This window comes from Spermophilus citellus (genome assembly GCF_964194105.1).
Source record: "Spermophilus citellus genome assembly, chromosome: 9".
In the NCBI taxonomy this organism is placed as follows: Eukaryota; Metazoa; Chordata; class Mammalia; order Rodentia; family Sciuridae; genus Spermophilus; species Spermophilus citellus.
Genome location: NC_138191.1, coordinates 14,726,468 through 14,751,059, shown reverse-complemented (window position 1 = coordinate 14,751,059; position 24,592 = coordinate 14,726,468). Strand labels below are relative to the sequence as shown.

Sequence of the window (24,592 nt, the reverse complement as noted above, 5' to 3'; positions counted from 1 at the left end):
CCTATATACCAATATTTAAATAAATAAAAGATAATCCATTCTGAGAAAAATAGACAAAGCAATTTAAATAGACTCTTGACTAAAGAAGTAAAAATAGCCAATAATCATAAAAGTCTCAACTTCTTTAACAAACAAAGAGGTGAAATTAAATCATAATTAGATTCTACTTCGTGTCGTAGAATCTACATGTTAGTAAAACACCAAAGGCTGGCAACACCAGGTTATGAGGGGAGGTGGAACAACAAGAGCTGGTGGTAGAAATGCAAAGGAGTAGTTCACCACATGGTAGGTAGTTGCAGGTGTGAGTGTACACCTTTTTGATTCAGCAGCTGGGTCTCTACACGTGAACACTAGAGAAACTTGCACTGTACACAAAGAGAAATGGACTTTTTTGTTCCTATAACTTTATTTTGCAAATTGTCAAGCCTATGGAAAAGTGGCAAATAAGCATACCATATATGATAAAGCCTTCATAGATGCTGGCTAAGCAAAATATGGTAGTTAGTGGAGAGAGCATGCCTAGGCTTTGAAGTCAGTGAGTGATACTTGCACTGAAATCCCAATTCCACCACTTATAGCTCTGTCATCAAGGGAGACCTATTAAAATCTGTAAGCCTCGGTTTTCTCATCTGCCCTGGATACAATAATGTGCCTACCATATCAATAGCGTAAGGATTAACTATATCAATGTTTATAAGGCACTGAGATAAAGTGTCAGCAACATAGTAGTTGCCCTGTAAATTATGGTCACTATTATTAATTTTTTATTGTAATGGTGGTTAAAATGATAATGATGTATTTTTATATTTCCAGAGCCTTTTAATTACAGCACATTTGTTGATACATACTCATTGTGAATTTTTTCACCATAGAATATTAAGTAATTCTGGGGGGAAACAGCATTTTATTTAACCCTGTATTGCATTTTTTCATTTTCCTATTAAAATTTTGTTATTAGAAAGTACAATCCAAAGAGAAAACATGATCATGACAAAAAAAAATGTTTTTATAATTTAGGAAATTATGCAGAATTAAAAACTTCTTTTGAAAAATAAAAATGTAATTTTATCAAAATTAAAAGAAACTGAGGGCTGGGGTTGTGGCTCAATGGCAGAGCTCTTGCCTTGCACATGTAAGGCATTGGGTTCAATCCTCAGCACCACATTAAAATAAACAAACAAAATAAAGATATTGTGTCCATGTATAACTAAAAAAAAATTTCAAAAAAAAGAAACTGAAGCACAAAAAAAGTTTTTAAAAAGTTCTTTAAAAAATAATATTAGAAATAAAAAGTGTTTCCTAATTTCTAATCCAAGACTCTACACAGTAAATTATACTATCAGTAATTATTTTAAAAAAAACACACACTTTAATAAATAGCAGTAGCCTTTAGCACTAAAGCTGTGGCCTTCATTTCCTTAACTACAAAATAAGTGAAATCACATGAAAAACCTTTGAGCTTCTTACTCTCTAATGAAATATGATTCTATGTCTGAGGACTTTCTCACTGACCACCAGAACCACAGTCGTCTTTTCTTCTTGGGAACTGCTGCCTGTACCCCACTCTTCTATTTTCCTACCTAGTCATGATTATGTTGCTCCATTGTACCTTTACTTATCTTTTCATAAACATCCTGTATCTCCAGTTAGATCATATTTTCTTGGGGTTGCAGACCTCTTTTTATGTATCATTAGGTTTAAAAGGTTTTAAGTGTAAAGAAAAATTAAATGTGATGGTCTTTAATAGCACCTAGTGTGGTGATTTTGTACAGTGTAAGCACAGGATAAATGCTTGATGCAAATGACTGTCAGATTACAGTTGGCAAAAATAGGACTAGCCATCATAGTCATTGTAACATGAGCGTAGGATTTGGGATCCTGCCTCAAAAGCAAATATGTCTATTTTCCTTTGTTTTAGAAAGACAGTATGGAGCGGATATTTTCTGGTATTCAGCCTACAGGAATCCTCCACTTGGGAAATTACCTAGGAGCCATTGAGAGCTGGGTGAGGTTACAGGATGAATATGACACAGTGCTATACAGCATCGTTGACCTCCACTCCATCACCATCCCTCAAGACCCCACCATTCTTCGGCAGAGCATCCTGGACATGACTGCAGCTCTTCTTGCTTGTGGTATAAATCCAGAGAAAAGCATCCTTTTTCAACAATCTCAGGTCAGCATCTCGGATTAGAATCGAGAACAATATTTACTTTCAGATTATTTAAGGAAAAATTTGAATGATTCATACAAAATTTGAATGATTCTTTTTTTTTAATTGTTCAAGGGCAGCTTCATCAAATGCAATTGTTTTTGTTTAATGTTTTGTCTATATACCTATCATTATGTATCCATATATTTCTTTTTTTTAATTTAATTTTTAGTTGTAATTGGACACAATACCTTTATTTTATTTATGTTTACGTGGGGCTGAGGATTGAATTCAGGGCCTTGCATGGGGTAGGTGAGCACTCTACTGCTGAGACACAATCCCAACCCAAGTATCCTTATATTTCAATAGTGTTTTTTAACTTATCTTCCACTGGGCTTGGCAAATTTATAGTTCTTCATCTAGCAAAAAAGTTGTATCTCTAATAGTTTTAATCCTGGAATGGTTTTTTTCTTTGCTCTATTGCAAGAATCATTGAACCAACGATTTTGTGCTATTGACTAATCTCTTTATGATCAAGGACAGAATTTAGTGACCAGTGGTTTTATGTAATTCCAATGTTGCTTTCTTGGGTATTGCATTTGGAAGGCCTATTGGATAATCCCCATTGTTCATTCTTTGTCTAATAGCTTTTGAGAAGATTTGATAGAACAAGCTGGGAAATTGGAAGACAAAGTCCCAGTGTCTTGTGTCCAAGCCAAGAAAGGCTTCAGAGCAAAGCCAAAATATTTGACTCATATCTTTACTATGGATGAATCAGTTTATTCTTGGACATGCAGAGAGCCTGGCCCAGAGAGAGGACAATTATGAAATGCTTTAACAAAGAAGATAAAAATTCTAACTGATCCATGCCCTCATTACATATCTGCTTTAACCTGCAGCAAAACCTCAGCCAAGAAATGACCTCCCTTGATCATAATCTTCTATCATTATTTTAATATTTTTTATTGTCCACAGAACTTAATGTAATGATTCACATAGATCAACCCATTACATATGGAGTAAGGCTGGGGGTATAGTTCAATGGTAGAGCACTTGCCTAGCAATCCTCAACACCTCAAAACACAAACACACACATACACACACACACACACACACGCACACGTGCATGCATGTACACACACACACTGAAAAGTGTCTTCAAAAAATAAACAAGGATCAAACCCAGTGCCTCTCCCATTAAAAAGATAAATAAATAAAGGAATTGTGTTTATCTACAACTAAAAAAATATTTTAAAAAATAAAATAAATGAGTTTATCAACTTAAGCTTGTTGCCAATATGTAGATATTTGATAAAATAATAGAGTGGAATTGCTAAATGGCAATTTACTCCAACTTCCTTATAATTCATCACTAAGCTTTTACTTACACATGATTTTCAAATTCAATGTTGGACAGCTCTAATTGCTATAAGGTTCCAGCTCACATTGAGCAAACATCTGCCTCTCTATAATTTGCATCATTCATTTAATTTCTGCTGTGTAAGTATAGACAATAAATAACTCTCTCTTCACACACCTGTTCTTCAAATACTTGGAAACCTGGATTATGTGCCATCCCTAGTCTACAGGTTTTACCTTATTCCAACCAGTTGTCCCCGCTTCTCTCACTCTTGGTCATTGTATCTCAGAAGCACTCTCACCTTCTCTCTGAAAATATGAAATTCTCATATTTCATGAAATAACGTTTCTTCAAATTCTTTGCATCTATTTCTGACATTGGAAAGCTGGTCATCATCAGAGCCACTTCTTGAGTCACCTAATGCATTTTGCAAAGCACATTCATCTTCACTCCATCTAAGCTGTTTTTGATATAAGCGCTCTTTTGATCCTTATTTGATGTTATTTCTAAAAATTTTAGTCCCGGCAACAAGTACCTACACCTATATTTCTTAGGTGAATATGTCTACTCTCCACAAATAACCACTTACCGGATTGCTTTTGTAAGTAATCTTTAAAATTAAAGGCTTATTTATAGCCATATCCAAAGACTGCACTTTGAACTTATTCCTCCAGGAATAATTACCATATGGTAATCTTTCCCTATTAACAGATTATAAATGTTGTCTCCTTTGTAAAGGATTTTTGGCAGTGACCTTCATAAGCACTTAAAATTTTCAATAATTCCATGGTACTTTGTCATTTAAAATAGCAATTATGATAGAGTAAAACCTCAATATGAGAGACTTTGTAAGGGCTCTCTCATAAATGAAGGATAAAAAATTTCTCCATCTCTTGAAAGGTGACTAACGAGATCATTGGTTCCAAGAAGGCTGTGGGGGTAGGTCAAATAGTGGAGGTGACCTGTGTTGACAGGCATGTACCTGCCTCCTTGTAGCCTCAGTGCAGCCCTGAGCCATCACAGTTCCCTCTCTGCCATCTCTGACTTCAGCTCTGTTGGGGTGGATTTTGATAGTTTGCCAGTAAAACTTAAAGGAGGTATTTGTTTTGCCTACATTTCACAACTTTTCTATCAAAGCAAATGTGAAAGATTTCCTCAGGTGTCTTTCTGACCACAAAACATGCGGACTTAGCCGTTCTCTTCTTTTTTGGATAAGGCAACCAACCTTATTGTGTAGATACACCAGATATTTTATCAGACTCGCATTCCTCTTTTTAAATATTAATTGAAGAAAACTTTTTAAGAATAGCGTACTGTAATTCTCATCACTTAACACGATGTGGCTTATCTCATCAAGTTATTTTCTTGTTGCTGTTGAAGCATTTTAATGCAGATACTACACATTATAGCATTTTTCTTCCTTAATAATTCAGTATGCCTCTCTATAAGTTAATTAATTTTTTGTGTGTGGGGGGGGTGGTACCAGGGACTGAACTAAGGGGCACTTGACCACTGAGTCACATCCCCAGCTCTATTTTTTATATTTTATTTAGAGACAAGGTCTCACTGAGTTGTTTAGCACCTCACTTTTTACTGAGGCTGGCTTTGAACTCGTGATCCTCCTGTCTCAGCCTCCCAGGCTGCTGGGATTACAGGCGTGCACCACCTTGCCCAGCAAGTTAAGTAAGTTTTTGTATATAACCATAATGCTATCATCACACCTAGCAAAGTTATTAATTCTGTATTATTACCTAATACCCAGATTACTCTGATTCTCCCCAAAATGTTTTTGGAGTTAGCTTCTTTGATTGATGATCTACCAAAATCCACACATCATATTTTATTATAGATTGAAATCTTTATGTGTATATGTGCTCTTTGATTTGTTGATCATGTTTTATTTTATTTCCTATAAAGTAAGTCCTTCTGCATTTAAAAACTTTTAAACTTCAATTTTTATGGTTTTACTTTTTTTATACCTTTGATAGATTGATCAAGTTTTCTTTTACTTGCTAAAAAGTTAATTCTTATAAACTTAAAAATAAACCTTAATGTTGTGTTGCTGTCCCTTTGCACTAATCTGTGTAATCAGATGTTTGGTGACTATAAACTGCTGTCCCATGGAGTTGCTTGTCCTTCTGTTCCTTAGTTTAAATAGAATGTGTGCTTGCCTAGTGCCCACAGAGCTCCTCGAGAGAAGTATTATGTATTGGTTCCTTGAGAAAGACCATAAAGCTTCAGTCGTTCATAGATAGTGATGGAAACATCCTCCTCATGTTTTATCTTCAGACTGTGAAGGCGTGTATTAGCTTTTGCTTCTTAGAACCATTTCTAGAAGAAGTATAATTGAATAAGCTAGTCTCCAGAGCAATTATTTCTAAACACAGGGCCCCCTATGTGCAGTGCTATAGCATGTGAAAGAATCATCATAGGCTGTGATTTATGGTTGTGATCCAAAAATCAATAATTAACTATGTCTTTGTTTTCCCATTTATTTTAATTGACAAAGATTGTATATATTTATGTATACAATGTGTGATGTTTTGGTATATGTATAGGTTGCAGAATGGCTAAATCAAACCAATTAGCATATTATTGCCTCACATACTTTCATGTGGTGAGGCAATATTTTTGCAATATTCAAGCATACTCTACATTGTTATATAGCCACCATATTATACAATAGGTCTATTAAACTGTATTCCTCCTGTGATTTTATATCCTGTGTCCTTTAATGAACATTCCCATTTTGCCTCACTCTCCCCTGATAATCACCATTCTAGTCTCTGCTTCTATGAGTTTAACTCTTTTAGATTCTACATGTGGTCTCTATGGTATTTATCTTTCTGTGCTTGGCTTATTTCATTGAACATAATATCCTCCAGGTACATCTATGTTGTTACGAATGAAAGGATTTTCTTTCCTTCTTTTTTAGTTCTGAATAGTGTTTTATGATATGTATATGCCACATTTTCATTATCCTTCGTCTGTTGGTTGACACTTAGGCTGATTTCCATATCTTGGGTATTGCAAATAATGCTATGTTAACCATGGGAATGCAGGTAGCTCTTTCACATACTGGTTTCCTATCCTTTGGATATATATCACTGGTGGGTTTATATGCAATTCTATTTTTAAGTTATTGAGGAACCTCCATACCACTTTCCATAATGGCTATTCTAATTTCCAGTACCACTAACATCATGCAAGAGTCCCCTTTCACTAGTAACCATTCAGGCAGGTGTGAGATAATCAACCCATGAAGTGTTCAATGGATGGGGACAGAAAAAATAATAATAATCGGCATCAGCATTTTAAGATTCATTAAAAAGGGAAGTCATGTTTATTAGAAAACTAATATTTTTAAGAGTAAGGTTTACCCAGCCCTTTCATATGCATGACTTTTCTTTTCTTTTTTTTTTTTTTTTTTTTTTTGAGAGAGAGAGAGAGAGAGAAATTTTTTAATATTTATTTTTTAGTTTTTGGTGGACACAACATCTTTGTTTGTATGTGGTGTTGAGGATCGAACCCGGGCTGCACGCATGCCAGGCAAATGCGCTACTGCTTGAGCCACATCCCCAGCCCATTACTTTTCTCTTAATGATCAGAATATCCACAAAAGTTACTGTTATCTTTCCTTTACAAATGATTAAATTGGAGTCTGAGGAAATTAAAAGGATTTTAAAATGTACTTAAAACCATCTTAGAGACATCTCCTATTTTGTAAATGTTCAAGGTATGTAACTTCTTGACAGCTTTAGATGGCAAAGCCAGGACTCTGTTTTCTCACGAAGGGACCGCTTTTAGAGGGTGTGCTGCTGGGGCAGGAATCTTATTCTGCCCCCTGCTGGTCACCCCTTTCCAGGCCTTTGCCTCGGGTCTGCTGGCTGAGGGACAATGGGGAGCCGAAGCAGAACTCAAGGGGGCCCTCCTTCCCTATTGTCTGGACAACGGAATTCCCCTTTCACCCCTGCCCTGCTCTCACAGAATGGCAGTCCATTCTCCGTGTGGCAGCCACGTTCATATTTTTACTAAAAATATATCAATGCTTCTCTCCTGCCCTAAGTAAAAATCTAATCTCAATTTAGTTAGAAAGGCCTTCTACAGTGAGCCCCAGGGAACAACAGGCCAGCATTTCTTTCACTACACCCACCAAGTTATGGAGACTTTATTTTATTTTTTTATATTTTCTTAGTTGTCAGTGGGACTATATTTATCTATTTGTTTGTTGAGAATCGAACCCAGGGTCTCACACATGCTGGGCGAGTGCTGTACCCCGGAGCCACAACCCCAACCCTATGTGGACTTTATATTGTCAAATCCCTATGTGGACTTTATATTGTCAGTATATTTTGTGTTCAGATGATTCAGTTCAGTTTCACAAGTTATCTCTTTAAAGCAGACGTTGAAGAACTTTTTTCTGTTTTCATTTTGAGAAAGTTTGTTGGATCAATCAATTTTTAATTTATAAGCAGATAATTAAATGATCATTTGTCTACATTTAGAAAATGGTTTTGGGGGGCTGGGGATATAGCTCAGTTGGTAGAGTGCTTGCCTTGCAAGCATAAGGCCCTGAGTTTGATCCCCAGCACCCACCCCCCAAAAAAAGAAGAAAGAAAATGGTTTTTGTTAGTTCCTTTATATTGAGAGTTTTCTACTACATTTAAGCATTTCGTTGATCCTTAAATATGTGATAGAGAGGATAAGAATTTAGAAAGCATTTATACTTAAAATAGTGGGCACCAATGCCAGTTACAATTAATTCCACCTGCACCTACACAGGCACAATTATTGGTAAGTAAAAGTAAGAATTTTTGCAATTATGAATCAGAGAAAAAATATTCTTTTATGTTATGTGATGTGCTTTTCTCAAATGTATCCACTGTGTTCAGTATATTTTTACATTTATTACATTTTTGTATTTTTACGTTTACATATATTTTTATAAATATTTACTACTAAAGCATAAAAACTGTTTTCTCATGTGCTATTGTTGTACATCAGAAAGAGTCCTAGTAATGATGTGAAATAGGGAAAGAATTTAGCTATGCTATAATGCTGATTTTACCAATAATTTTCATCTCCAATCCTTTGCATTCTTTCTCAGCAGCCTGACTGGAACAATTTAGACTTATTGAAGATTCTTCTCATTATTTTCTTTTTCTTTCTCTCCCACTGGCCTGTAGTCATGGTTCTTTCCCTACAATATGTTTGCCATATGTGAAGAATTTTACAGACCCTCTCTTTTAAAAGGTGTGTGTGTGTGTACGCATGCACATGTGCGAGTGCAAACACACATGTGTATACACACACAGTGGGGAGAGACAGAGAATGCCTGGCAGAGATTTCCATCTCAATGCCAGAGTCAGGGGTCTTTATTTCCCGCAGGCAGAACCGGCCTCAGTGCAGATCCAGTCTGAGCCCCCCAGATGTCTCTGAGGCACAGGTATCCACACGCTCCCTGCAATCTCATCACTCTGCAGATGGAAGGCAGGAAGTGGAAAAAGACATAGCTTTAGGCCCTGGCTTCCTGCCGAGGCAAGGAAAAAGGGCCAGCTGAGGCCATCAGACATCATGTTACAAAAGGTCCAAAGCCATCCCCAGAAAAGTCAAGGGAGGAAAATGGAATCTGCAGCTTTGGAATGTGGCCTTGTTCTCTGATTAGTTGTGTTTTGTTTCCCAGGAAACTCAAATCAATAATAATAATAAATAAATAAAAGGGAACTGTAGGGATAGCAGTTTCTGAATGAAGGCCAAAGGAACTGACTACAGGCATCTTGCCTCGGTGTATACAAACGAAAGTTACACCCGACCCCACTGTCCCTTCTTTTAGAGGTGTAGAAACAAGGCCCCAAAGTGGACGGTCTGTGTTGTCTTCCGTCTATCCTGGTGGTTTTGGAAGCACATTTGAGTACATAGTTAGGTTTGTTGAATCCTGAGTTGATAAAAACCATCAGTAGGTGTATGTTCGGCTCCTGGTAGAAAGGGGACAAACAGCCAGCAGCATGGAGGGACAGGCTTGGGGGGTCTGTTTGTAAAGGTGGCATTACCTCCTCAGTTCCTCCTGGAGGCAAGGATCCAAGTGGCCTGTGGTATAAATAAGGGGAAGTTAGGAAAATGATCAGCAAACTCTTAACACGTTTCCCTCTCTTCAGAGTCTCCACCAGTACCCCTCCCTGGCCCAGATCTGCACCCCTGTGTGCCTTGATGAGCAAGGTGCAGTGTGCATGTTGCGTCCATCCCACACACAGAAACAGGTTCGAGTTGATGATACCTTCCAGAAGAGTTCCTTTCTTGCCATCAGATCCGTGGTGGAAAGAGTACAGGCTTTGGAACTGGACCCATTTAGCTAGGATGTCACTGTCACCTGTTCTCAGTTACACTGGGCCAGTTCCTCAGCTTTCCTGAATCCCCCTTAGAACGTCTCTAATAGGGATTTAAGTAAAATGGTGCATCATGCTTGGCCGTCCATATACTGCTCCCCAGGGGCTCCCTGATTTTGCAAAGGATTTGTACAAAGGTAAATTGGGATTAGAAGGTGGAGGTCAAAATAATGGCAATGCTCCTTTTATCCTTAATAATAAAAGAGTTTCAGGAGAGTTTCTTGTTAAAGGATTTTCTTCTGGGGTAAGCTTTTAAGAACTATTTCAGCCATTCAGAAAAGTGTAAAGATGGTTGAAATTCTAGCCTTTTAGCATACTTGCTTCAGGTAGTTTTGTTTCTTAGAAATAAAACTTTGCAAATATAATAGAAACTTTTTGTTTAGCTCACTCTAATCCCATTTCACTCTCTGCCTCCCCCAGAGGTAACCACTCTATTGATTTCGATATTTATCATTCCCACATGTGTTTATATTTTTATTTAATATGATATGGCCCTAATTTATATGATTTCTTTTGCATTTTTAAAACTTTATGTAAATGATATTATGCTACATATCTTCTTGCATGCATAATTATTTTGTTCAATGTTACATGTCTGAGATTAGTCTATTTTGACTGTTGTATAGTATTCCATTAGTCGGGCTCTGTCACAATTTATTTACCCAGTTTCCTGGCCAAGGATATATAGATTTTTTTTTCAGCTTTTTATTACTATAAACAATACTACAGGGCATACTTGGAAACAACTTGTGTGTACATCTGAAAGACTTGGGCATACTTGGAAACAACTTGTGTGTACATCTGAAAGACTTTCTCTAAGTATAGATGCCTAAGAGTGGAATCATGAGGATATCTGATGTATATGTGGTCAACTTCACTGGCTTTGCCAGACTGCTCTCCAAATTGGATTCTAATTGACATTCCCACTAACAGGAGAGTTCTTGTTGGTCTAATTCCTCAGCAGTGTTTGTATTATTAGACATTTTACTTTTGCCATTATTATCGATGGAGTATACTATCTTATTGTTTCAATATGAATTTCCCTGAAAACTAGTAAGGTTAGGCACGTTTATCAACCCTTTTAATTTCTTCTGTAAATTTTTCATATCTTTTAGTCATTTTGTAATTGTGTGTGTGTGTGTGTGTGTGTGTGTATGTATGTATGTGTCTGTGATTCTGAGGATTGAGCCCAGGGTGTCATGCATGCTTGGCAAGCACTCTACCACGGAGCTACATCCCCAGCCTGTTTATATTTTCTTACTGTTTTGTAGGAGTTCTTTACATATCCTGAATATTAATCCTTTGTTATATATTGTCTTTTTTTTAGACCATGGTTTGTCTTTTTAAATGCTGTCTATTGTACAGAAGTTTTCATGTTAATGTACATAATTCAGTCTTTTCCTTTGTGATTCTGTGCTTCTGAAGTGTTTTTTAAAGTAATTCTTTCTTGGTTTAATGGCATGAAGCTATTCTTTATTATCTCCAAAATGTATTTTAAGACTGACTTATATAAAACAAAACACATTTTGTTTATAAGATAAAAAAAAAAAACACAAACATGTAGTTAATATCACCAGCTATCTCATCAGGGAAGTCTGCAAGTGTTGGGAAACTGTGTAGCACATAGTGATGGATACTTGTTTTCAAAAATTCTCATTTGCATTGGAAAGCTAAAATTTTACCACTTTTTTACCCACAGCTTCTGGGTTGTTTTTCTTGAAATATCCATTGTTCTTTGTTTCTGATGAGTTTAGCTAGAGGCTACTCTGAATCTTTTTAGAGAACAAATGATTTTGTGAGGCTGGCTACTGTATCTTTGTTGCCTATTTCATTACTCTATCTATTGTCTTTGAAATTACTTCCTCATTCTTTACTAACTTTCTAGTGGACCTTATTAATTTGCAACCATTCTTCTTTTTCTAATATAAACATTTTCTAATAATAATAATTTTCTAATAATAACGTTTTCTAATATAAGCACTCTGTTTTATTTATTGACATAGCCTAGCAAAAGCTGATAAATACAATTCTACAGGTAAAGAAAAAATGCATACACACATACGTGAATACATATTAAGCAACAGAATTTAGATGGAAATGACTTTAAGTCAGGAACTGGCTGATAGAAGCAACTTGTTTAGCTTTGGAAGTGTTAGAAAGAAATAGGCAACGCCAAGTGTGTAGAGACCAATATTCATTGGCAAATACAAGTACTGACAGGAGGCAGAGCAGTTGGAAAGAGAGTTTATCATTGATACAGATTTATTTTAATTAAAATCAGATTCCCAAACAAGGTTCTTGTTAAGGGGATTTGTCATGGGGATGATAAGAGTCTAATAAAAATAACTCAGCATGAAATTGCTAGTTTCCAAGAGGAAGAAATAAATGGGAATTTGTGAGTCTGAACAGTCTTCCAAGTGTCCTATCTAAAACTTACAGGACCTGATTCCTGGAAAGATAACATTTATATGGGAAATAGTAAAACCCTAAGGGACAGAGAGTATCTTAGAGATTTGATTCAGGAATTACTGAACCAAGTAATTGCTTAGCTAGGTGTGATTGATACCTACAGCTATATCTTTTGGAATCATGCTTCCTTGTACTCTTCTTGTTAATTAAATATTTTTGATTTTTTTAAATATAATGAAATACAGATAATGATATGCCAAGCATTTGGGAATGCTGAATGAAGATTCTTAATATCTGGATTTACTTTGACTTCTTATATTGAAAATATATATATATATATATATATATATATACAGATGAAGTTAAAAGTCTCTTTAATCCTTCTCCTGGCCCAGCCTCTTTACCTCCATCCCCTGCATCACTTTTCTCTAACTCCAGGCAATCAAAACCTTAGATTCATGGTATATCAATCTAGTTCATATTTCACACTTCTTTTCCACATGCTCATATTTTATTCTTATAATTCCATCAAAATATATATAACTTGTTTTGTGGTTTAAATTTTTTACATGAGGGGTGTAATGCTGTAGGACCTTTTTGCAGTTTTCTTTTTTTCATGAAACTGGGTTTTTATATTCTATGTTTATTCAAGTAAATCTAGCTTATTTCTTATATTCGTGAACAGTGTGCCATTATGCCACATTTATTATACCACATTTTAACAGGCATTTCTTATTATTAAATTTTTAACTTTATTCATGCATTCATTTCATGAATATTTAATAAGCACTTACTATATCCTAGGTACTCAGTACTCATGTTGTATCAGTGACTAAATCAGACCAAAATCTCTGCCATCATAGTACTTACATTCTGTTGGGAAAACGTAAAATAAATAGTAACCATATTAAATAAGCCAAACACAAAGTGTATTAAACAGTGACAAATGATATGGGAAAAGATGAAGGAGAATTGGGAACAGGGTGGAGGGGATAAGCCCTCTTAATAAAATAATATTTGAGCAGACTTCAGGTGAGTATCAGGAGGTTGAGAATTATTGCAGAGGAAAGAGCCATGGCAAAGCCCCTAGGGTGAGGGTGTATCAGTGTATTCCAGGAACCTGAGACCAGCTTGCTGGAGGAGCCTGCAGAGTGACATAAGTAAAAGTGTTGAGCAGGGGAAATGACCTTGCCTGGTCTCACAGTTCATTACGGGACTTTGCCTTTTACTCTGAGGAAATGAGAATCTAAGGGTTTTGTGCCAAGAAGTGATCTGATCTATGTTTTGGAAGGCTCCCTTTGGCTGCTCTGTTACTAATAGGCTCTAGGGGACCTGGGGTAGAAGCAGAGACCACTGAGGAAGTTATTACAGTGAGCCAGAGGAGAGAGATGGTGCCCCGGGCCACAGGGGCAGAAGTGGTGAAGTCCTGAATGTATTTTGAAGATAGAGGCAACAAGATTTGTAGGTGGGTTAGCTACAGGGTGTGAGAAAACAGGAGTGAAGGATGGCACAAGGTTTCTACCTAAGCAACTGCCAGGGTACAGTTTCCATCCAGGAACAGGACAGGTCTGGGATGGGGGATCAGGAGGTCAGTTTCAGTGAAGTTGAGCTTGGGATGTCCATTAGATGTCCACACGGCGATGCTGAACAGGTGGTCAGGTTCCTGAATCTGGAGCTCATCAGAGAAGTGTGGCTGGGGTGTAAGTTTGAAATCATCAGTCACATGAACCACACTTTTTTTTTTAATTTATTTTTTTTATTGATTATTTAAAGCATTACATAGTTCATGATATATCATCTTTCATACATTTGACTCAAATTGTGTTTTGAACTACACTTAAAGCAATGGAAAGGAGATGAAATTGCAAAGGGAGTGAGTGTAATGAGGAATAGAAGTAAAGAAACAGGACTGAAACCTCGGTGTGCACAGTATGATGGCAGCTCTGGCCTCCTCCTTTTTCTTCAATGCTGGGAACCCATTTTCTCCTCTAACCACATTGAAAGGATGTAGAGTCGGCTTTGATTTGGGAGCCATCTGTTTCTCCATGGAGTGATTGGGGTTTTTTTGTTTGTTTGTTTATTTGTTTGTTTGTTTCTTCTAATTCTCTCTTCAGTTGTATGCAATCTAGTATTTATCACATCTTTTGAGTTTTTTACTACCTGACTCAAGTTTTTTTCAGTTTTTTTATATAAACTTTATATTAGCTACAACAAACATGCCTACTAGCACAAAATCATAAATCTGTTTTCACAAACTGAATGCACACATGTAAGTGCTAGCATGTTCTTCATTTCTCTTTCAAATTACTTACTACCTTGGCTCCCAAAGTAACCTATTTGTGAATGTTGTATAAATTTTCTTTTTCAATATGCACTCATTTTGTTGGTATTACCTGGCTTCTTTCTTCCACTCATTCATGTTGTTCCATTTAATTGTTCATTAATCCTCCTTGCTATTGCCTATTCTTTGTATGCTGCGATCTATGTGTCTACTCAACTACACATGGAAAATTTAGATTGTTTCAAATTTGGGATTGTTACAGTGTGCCTGCACATTTATTTTGGGGAAATATATGAAGACATTTATGCTGAATATATACCTAGAAATAAATTTGGGGGTCAGAGGACAAGTGAATGTTGAGCTCTAGGGTATATCCGTTTTCTGAAGTCAGTAGACCAGTTTACATCCCACAACAGTGTGTGGGATTTACTCAACATCCTCACCACTCCCGATACTGTTGGATTTTTCACTTCAATCATTCTGTGAATGTGTAGTGGTATATCATACATAGCTTTAGTTTGCCTTTAAGGCATGCAATAAAGAGAAGTTCCTGATTTTAATGCAGTTTACGTTACCAAGGGTTATTCTTCATGTTTAGCACTTTGTGGATTCTGTTTTTGAAAAGTCCTTACTAAGTTAAAAGTGCAGTGAACTGATTTGAATTCTTCTGCAAATTTCAAAAATACCTATAATGATTAAGGAGAGTATTTCAGTGTGCTGTAAAGAATTTCAGAGGCTTCCCAAGAGTACAGTTTATACACCATGGGCCCCTTTCACCCATAAGAATATCTTCAAAACATTGGCTTCTCTCATTCCATTTTGGAAGATCTTTTGTTCCTTCCTATCGAACCCAGAAATTCTGTAAAGTATATTTCTTACCCCATTTGTTTTTAATTGCCCTGTCTTCTATTTTCAGAGATAACAGAGCTCATTAGAAGTGAATTCCTCTGAATTCTCCATTCTCCACTCCTAGCTCACAAGCTATACCTCGGCCACATTCACCTCTTACTACAGCGGAAGACATTTTAGTCCTCTGTTTCTCTGCCTTTGTTCGGCACCTTTCCCTTTCCTCCTTCAAAAACATTGTTTTTTGATTTACCCTCTTCCTGTGTCTTCCTGGCTCTCCTCCTACTTAGTACATAAGACCGTAGGACTTTCCTCCCTTAAAAAACAAAATGTTTGCTCTCTAACTGCTTTTTGTTACCCATCTCTTATCTTTCCCTAAAAAAAAAAATGTATTACACATGTAAATAAAATTTCATAGAATTAAATAGACCCTTTTTAGATTTCACTATGTAAGACTGGTGAAATCTAACTAGGGTAGGATGGATTGTTTGAAGTTCAGTTTCTTCGTTGTGATATTTAACTATAGTTATGCGAGTTGTTGCCATAGGGGGAGATTAGGTGAAGGTTATATGGGAATTTTCTGTAGTATTTCTAAAAATTATCTATAATAATAATAATAATAATAATAATATTGATTAATATGTGCTAGGTATTATTCTAAGTACCTTCTTGTGGGTACTATTATTTTATTTTTCATTTTATAAGTAACAAAACATCGACATAGGGAGATTAAGTTACTTACCCAGGGTCACCCAGCTACTAAGTAGCAGAACTAGCATTCAGATCCAGGTAGCTTTACTGCAAAGGTGGTCCTCCTACCCCCTCTGCTATGCTCCTCAGACCTCTGTCTTCATATCCTGCATCCTAGCCCCACTCTTAATGCCCTTGTAATCCATCTCAATCACTCCCTTGAAATGGCTTCTGTCTGGATCAGCATCAAGTTGACAAATCTAATGGCCCTATTATTCCCGAGCCTTTCATAGACTTTGTACATTGAGAAGTATTTACTGAGCACATATAATGTCAGGCTGTGTTTCATAGGAGTGAACGAGACAGGCAAAACTGCTGTGGCTGATGAATACATGACTTGACTTGTTACAATTAGAGGGTCAGAAATCTTCAGTTTTTTTTTTTTTTTTCAACTTAATCACAGTTGACTTGTTTGTGGCCAGTCTTTTGTCCCATACCTTTGTTTTTTTTATGGCTAGAACAGATCTTATTATTTTGTGGCTTCACAGTGCAAGAAAATATTGTAATTAGTTACCTACTCCAGAATGGCTCCCCACAACCTACCATATTTTCTTTTTCCTCAAGTAAAATTGTCATGAATAGGAAGAGAACTAAATTCTGAAGTACTTCTTTTCTTGTGCAATTATTGAAGCTGGATTATGAAAAATCAATCACCTTTGACCTACTTTTTCTGCATGAGAATAATTTGAATTAACTTGATGCCCTCTATTTTGGAAACACTAGGAAGATCTCTGAAAAACATTAAGTAAGTTTCATTCCATATGTCCAAATAAAAAGCTTATCCAAGGAAAATACTTGAAATACTTGAGTTCATGGAGACATTGATAGTTTTTTTTTTTTTTTTCCATATCACCGAAGCTAAGCATGTGAACCAGAGATGAAGGGAAGGAGTCATCTTGTCTCTTTCCACATGCCCATGGTTATTTTCTGTGTTTTCATTCCTTTCCCCAACTCAGTAAAGAAGGGAAAAAAAATCATCTTACATTTTTTCATGCCTAAAAACAGCCTTGTATTAGTTCTACCAGGAGTGCCTTTGGCTTGATGGACTAGAGGCTACTCTAATCCCCTTGCTTACATCCCCAGTTGCTGTTTTGTCTGATAGCTGTTTGTTTATAGCAGCAGACAGCAATTTGCTTGGGGAGTCCTGTCAAAGTCACTGGCCTCAATGAAACCCAAATGCCTCTTGGAAGAAATACAACAGGTTCAGCCTAGCAACTTGCAAAACTTTAAAAGTGATTCCTTGTCAAACACGTGGGAAACAACTCTTCCCTCCCTATAACTTGAGGGAAAAAAATGAGAAACTCTCTTACAACAGATGGTGATTCCTCGCTAGTAAAATCGGCCTGGACTGGTTCAGCCCCATTCCTTTATGTTCCTTTTGCAAAACCCACAAAGAACACATTTGGGGCCACTTTGCAGAGTTGGCAACAGTCTCTGCTTTTTAAGGAAATCTTATGGACACACACACACAAAAAAAAAGCCACAGTCGATGAACGGCTGGGAATCTCCAGGGCCCAAAACGGGATGCATAGGACTTAAATTCTGGGTGATCAGGTAGAATGTGGCCAGGGCCCAAGAATCATCCCAGTTTTTGCTAGCGTTGGTTACTTCATTAAATTTGATTCAAACAAAAACAAGTTGGGAAAATTGATATTTTCCTGTTGATTAGAAAAAGAGAAGGAAGTAGAGGAAGAACTAGAAATGATAAAAATACCCTTCCAGATGATGGGATGATAAAGCAATCCCTAAAATTCAAATCACTCTAGATCTCAAGAATTCAATCTTTAACTTTGGTGCCTTTTTCTGCCATGTACATATGATGTATTATAGCTCTTTTTCATATACTTTAAACTTATTTAGAGAGGACTTGGAACCTGTGTGTGTGTGTGTGTGTGTGTGTGTGTGTGTGTGTGTGTGTGTGTTGTTTTAGTAAGTTTAGCTTTTAAAGGGTAAAATAGGTGGCTTAGGACGTAATGAATCCCTCTCACTGAAGATATTGAAACAGACTGGTCACCTCCTTGCTAGGGATGCTGTGGAGAACTTAAACACTTGAGTAGTGTGTGCATGAGTTGGCCTTTATAATTTCTTCCTCGCCGAAGATTCTATGCAGCATGAATCACAACTAAGCCCTCTCCGCTTGTCCTTCTTTCAATAACCTTGATCTGGGGTGTCTTCAGTGGCCTATGATGATACCTGCTGTCTGTTGAGTTTGTTTCCATGCAAGGAAACACTGGCCACCTTTGTTGATGTTCTGTTTTATTTCTTTAGGTGTCTGAACACACACAATTAAATTGGATCCTTACCTGCATGGTCAGGCTGCCTCGATTACAGCATTTACACCAGTGGAAGGTAAATATCAGTGATCTGCTTAAAAATCAGAAAGGACACCATTTTCCCTTCTGGTTAAGCGTGTGTTGGGCCCCGGGAGCCCTGAGTTTGCTTTCCTCTGTGGAATGCAACCCCGGAAGGCTGGGACAGCCTCTTCCACTTCTCTACTTCAGGGCATTAAACAAAATGTGACTTGAGTTCACCAAAATTTCTTCTCATTTAAAAATCTTTTTTTTTTTTTTTTGTCTGTGTTTGGATAGACTTGGTAATGATTTGAAAAGTACCACGTTATAATTAACAAATAATCACAGTTTCTGGATTACTGCTGTTGCCCCCCATCCCCACGGGAATTAACTGGCAGTAAGGAAGAAATGTTTTCACTGTGGGGAGAAGAGACAACATATTTTATTTAACTTTTAAACAAGTTGAGTCCAGGCAACTGTTCAAACCCACAGAAAAAAATTAAGGATATACTTTCACTACGAAGTTTGATTGAGAAAAATAAATTGTATAATTCAAAGTACTTTACATCCACTTATTTTTTTTGCAGTTGGATAACTTGAGGTAGGTAGCCCCAGTTATGTCAACACGACTTTCAGTTTCAAGCTGGCTTTGAGCATACTTTCAGGGCCATTGGCCTCAGGTGGGTCTTCAGAAGCCTTTGCATACCGGATAGAAACAGCTTTGTAGTGACAGTGCCTGAAAGCTGTGGTCTGACGTTTGTGTCTCCCCATAGCTCTTGGTGAGTCGGACCCCCACAGGAGAAGCCTTTGAGAGGTGATCAGGTCTCAGGAGAGAGCCTCATGAATGGGATTTAGTGCTCTTAGAGAAAAGGCCCCTGGGAGACCTTTATTCCTTTCCCTCAGGCAAGGACAAGAGAAGGCACCATCACAGAGCCAGGCAGTGGGTCCTGTCTAGACACTGACTTCGCCTTAGCCTTAGCTTCTCTAATGTTCTATATTTTGATTTTAGGTTTAGATTATCATAATACTCTACCACTAAGTTGAATGGTGAAATCCTTTTTGTAGGAACCTAATACTAATTAGGAACTGCTCTCCTTAGGAAATAGCTTCTAAGGGCTTGTGAGCACATTGGTTTTCCCGAGAAGCCTCTCCACTGGTCCATGATTTCTATTTATAGGAAACATGTCGATTTCAAACCCTCATCCTGGGGGTGATACTGCCTTCTATGGGCCTTCATTCTCTAGTGAATTACAGCAATGTCTTCTGCAAGTCTTCTGTCATGCTAGATACTGAAGATAGTACAGTCAACAAGACAGAGTAGCCCTGCAGGAGGCTTGTAGTCTATTTAGAGAAAGACATTATACAAGTCACAACATGTGAAAAGTGCTCTGAGGGAAGGATATCGGGGCCCTGGAAAGATCTGATAAGAGCACCCAGCTTGATTTTGATGGGAGAGTGGGCATGAGGTTAAGGTTATTTGGAGGATTAATGAGTAACAAATGGCAAAGCAGATGTAACAGGTGCTCGATAAGCAATGTTCTTCATGTCTCCTTGCTTACTTTGTAATTCTAGGTCCAGTATGCGAATATTAAAAAGACTATAAATCTAATGCTTTGCTAACTTTTAAAAATTGAATTATTTTCCCATTTGCTCATTTCCAAATTAAATGTTCATGATTTTATCCAGTGATAATTGTTAACCAACCCTTATCAGATAAATTGTAATAAGGGAATGTTAACTCATGTTAATTTGTGGAAATTTAATTTCATGATCATTTCTTTTCTTATCTGTGAAATCTGGAATTTATCTGATTTGGAAACCTAGAAAATGCCTTAGTATGTACTTTAGTGAAATGAGTAAAAAGTAGTAGCAGTGTGGGATCCTTCCATGGGGCAAGGGGCTGTGGGATAGCTCAGTGTTACAATACGTTCTTAGCATGAGGGTACCTGGTTTCAATCCCAGGACCAGAAACACATGAATAAATCAAATAAAGGGACAGTAGTAAAACTGATTCACCTTGAGCCAGGCATGGTGGTGCATACCTGTAATCCCAGCGGCTTGGAGAGTGAGACAGGAGGATCATGAGTTCAAAGTTTAGCAACCTAGTGAGACCCTGAGCAACTCAGCAAGACCTTGTCTGTAAATAAAATATAAGAAAGGGCTAGGGACGTGGCTCAGTGGTTAAGCACCCCTGGGTTCAATCCCCGGTACCAGGAAAAAAAAAAATGAAGAAAAATTGATTCACCTTATTCCTGCCCAGGCCAAGAGCATGAAGACAAACCAGCTAAAGACGGCTAGAGTTGCTAAAAGGAATTGACATATAATGTTATTACAGGTGGCTTCAGATCACACTTTGCTTACTTTAAAAATTTCTTACTTGAGCAATATAATTAGATTCAAATCAGATTTCTTTCCCTCCTCTTTTCATCCCCCACAGGCAAAGACTGCCAAGCAGAAGCATGACGGGACTGTGGGCCTGCTCACATACCCAGTACTCCAAGCAGCTGACGTTCTCTCCTACAAGTAAGGAGAGAGGCCACCCCTGTTCTCACACATCGCCATGATAAAAAAGTGTTTTAACCCATCTGACAAAGGCTTGGTTTGTGGAGAAGGGGCATGCAGAAAGAGTTAGACACGTGAATAAGTTTATATCTATTCTCTAATAACAGATACTAAAATATGGAAATGTGCTTCAATGAGAAACTAACAATACTAAGTGCAAACACTTAGTTAGCACTTACTGTATATTGGGAGCTTTTATAAATGCTTTATGTATACTCATCCTGACAACAACCTTGTAAAATTTGCACTATTATTTTCCATGTCTCACTGATGAGGCAACTGAGTGGTTGGTAGCATGCTGAGACAGGATTTGAGTGCCAAAAGTTTGGGTCTGTGCCTCTTAACCTCGGTGCCATATATATTTCCTCACGAACAAACTTCAAGCTTTAAATGTTGATATATTTTTAAGTAATCAACACTCTAACGTGATGCTGACCAATAGAACTTGTTGTGACCGTGGAAATGTTCTACACCTGCACTTTCTGAATCCAGAAACACCAGCCACATGTAGCTATTGAGCCTTTGAAATGTTGCTAGTGTGACATAGAAACTGAATTTAAAATTTTTCTTTAATTAACTTAAATAGCCACCTGTGGGTAGTGGCTACATATTTAACCTGAAGGTTGAGAGCAAAATATTTTGAACATGATGTATGATACACCCTCACTTTTCTTGAACCTGTAATCCATCCAGTTGACTACTGCTGCCATTTATAGGCCTCAAAAATACACAACAAAGAATGCTCCTCTCTGTGCTCTCTGTTACTGGCCAGGACTTGGGATCTCGTTTCTCCCCCAGCTCTTCCCTGATTTCTCTCCATTAGCCTCTCTTGGCCGGCCCCCACCCCTGTGACTTTCTAGAAGCAAAGCCTCCCAGGCAAGTGCACTCCTGGCCTTTGCCTTGTTGCTGGGAAGGCATCAGGGACTGTTGTCTCATCCCTCTCCCCCTAAAGCCATGATTGTCCCCTAGGAGAACTAGAATTCTTTTGCCTGTGAACCTGATGATAGCATACAGATGACAGTATCCTCCTCACTGAAGGGCTTCAAAGCCCTTGGACAATTATGATGGAAACAGCCCAAAGAATAGTTGCCTAACTCCACAAACAAGCAACGTCCATGAGAGCAAGCAACCTGTCTTTAATTATGATCAAAACTTGCACATGGGATTATGTGTCTGCTTGTTGTATCAACTTAAATGCTAGACTCTTAATATCTTGGGAAGCCAATGATATTTTAAAGGAAGCAGAATGAAGTCTAATTATACGGTCATAAAATATACTGGAGGGCTGGGGCTGTAGCTCAGTGACAGAGCACTTACCTAGCATGCATCAAAATAAATACATAAATGATTTTTTAATTAATATAAAATATACTGGAATACACATTATGTGAATGTGGACTCTTCCAAAAATATCTTGCTATATTTCATTCACCCTTCCTGTGACAAAAAATATCTTGCTATATTTCATTCACCCTTCCTGTGACAATGTGGGATGACACAGTGCCTACATGATGAGATGGAAGTAAACAGTAAGCACTAAGCACTTGCACACCATGGCTGTCGGTTTTGCAACTTGAGATTTGACAGCAAAATTAACACATATTTTTTTTCCTTCTACATGATTTCTCAGAGGATTCACTGGTCCTATAAATCTTAGGAACCTTGCATATGATTTCTTTTCCTTTCTTTTAGCTGAAAACTGTCCCACATTTTCATTTAGAGGGAGCACTTTGCAGCTTCCCTTAGACATGTGTGAATTGCCAGCATCACTGACTTTGTGTCAGGGGCCATTATTAAGTAAGATATGAGTTACTTGGGCACAAGCCCCCAACACTGCAGCTGGTGACCATGGTAGCTACCAGGTGATTCATGGGCTGGTTGCATATACAACATGGATATGCTGGACCAAAGGATGATTCACATCCCAAGCAGGATGAATGGGGGCAGGAAATGGTGAGAGATTTTTATCATACTGCTTAGAATGTCATGCCCATTAAAACTTATGAATCGATTATTTCTGGAATTTTTGGAATATTTTTGGACCACAGTTAACCCCAACAAACTACAACTGCAGAAATTAAAAGTTTGGATAAGGGGGAAATAATGTATGTTTTTCTCAATTTCCCAAAATACAATTGGAAGAATTGTAAAATACTCCAGTTCTCTTATCCCATAAGTGGACTCATGGATATACCTGTGGGGGTTATTGAGCAAATTATGTACGAATTGATATCACCTGGTATTTTAAGATATAAGAGGAACTTCTAAAAAAGAATGACATTGGCAAAAATAGCCTCTTAAGATCTCAAAACTTGTTTTATGTGCTGTCCTTTTTAAAGCCAGGCTTGAGGCTGTGAATGCCCTTTTATCTCATACAAAACTATAAGTATTTCAGATATGGACGGTAAACCTTGAAAGTCTCTGATGACTTCTTGTCTGTCTTACTTTCTTCAACATCAGCAGGATTCTCACATAAAAATACTTGACCCCAAGGATAGGCATTTATTTTTCAGCCTATTATCCCCGAGCCTGTTCTCTGTAGCAAAGAAATTCCCATGCAATACATATTCCTCCTTTAATGTTTGCTGGTCTATTTGGTGGTTAGAACTTGTCTTAAGGAAAGCATGAGGTGCCTCTCTCTTGACTACCTTCTAAAAGGAGGATAATAGTGGAGGGATTCTTATCTATCCTCATCAGCATTCTGGCATTTTAGATACAGATTGTTCAAATAGATAGAGATGTTTTTCTGTACAACTAGATAATTATCTGTGTTCAAGATGAGTGACTACTATCTTAGCCTTCCAGCTATCTGCCAGATCTGGTGCCATAATTAAATAATAGACATGGGCAGACATCTGCCTGTTCCTATTCTTACGAAGAACAGTCCAACATTTGCCTCCCGTCTGGTTTCAGGTTAGACAACCTGCACTCATGGGGGTATTGTTTATTTGTTTTTGTTTTATTTCAGATATTTCTGGATTTTGGAAAAGGTCATAGCCAGAATGTCTATGAATATTTACATTATAAATATAGACAGGTAGTTTGGTAGGTTGAAGGATGGATAAAACATTTGTTTTTTTCTGCCAGTAAATCTATGTGGCCTCTTCATAAAATGTTGATATAAGTTAAATATAGATTTAATGTTTGTTCTTGTCAAAATCAGCATTAGAACATAAATGGTGCTGTGGGCTGGAGGACAAACACAAGAGAAAGAATTAGAAAAAAAATCTTCCAGATAGGTTAATAAAAGATTTACATAATGTTTTGGTGGAACTTGGTAAGGAACCCAAGAATGGAGAACTGAGACTGTCTTTAATTTGAAAGCATAATATCAGCAGCCCTTTGAAGGAAGATAAAATACTCAAAAATAGCAAGTATTCATAATTTTTTTTTTGTACCCTGCATTATTTATCTGAATGCCTAATTTCAATAGACTGGCTATATATTAAGTATATATTTCTTTCTCTCTTTCTCTTCATATGTGTGTCTTTCCCTCTCAGATACACACATGTAATTTTTATTCAAATTCAGCAACTATTTGGTAAGTCACTAATTCGG

The 24,592-nt window shown here is 37.3% G+C and overlaps 1 protein-coding gene across 4 annotated transcripts in view; it reads left to right on the top strand.

Moving 5' to 3' along the window:
* The window catches only part of LOC308656632 (tryptophan--tRNA ligase, mitochondrial), a gene marked incomplete at its 5' end in the record, with an annotated part of 82,508 nt that overhangs the window by 49,257 nt on the left and 8,659 nt on the right, over positions 1 to 24,592 (top strand). For 2 of the 4 annotated variants that reach the window (XM_081307902.1, XM_081307904.1), the window contains 3 exons: positions 1,919 to 2,176; positions 18,450 to 18,530; positions 20,910 to 20,995. In XM_081307902.1, the coding sequence (XP_081164028.1) occupies positions 1,928 to 2,176; positions 18,450 to 18,530; positions 20,910 to 20,995 (416 nt within the window). The remainder of the gene's footprint in view (positions 1 to 1,918; positions 2,177 to 18,449; positions 18,531 to 20,909; positions 20,996 to 24,592) is intronic. The other 2 variants (XM_081307903.1, XM_081307905.1) reach the window with 2 other exon arrangements.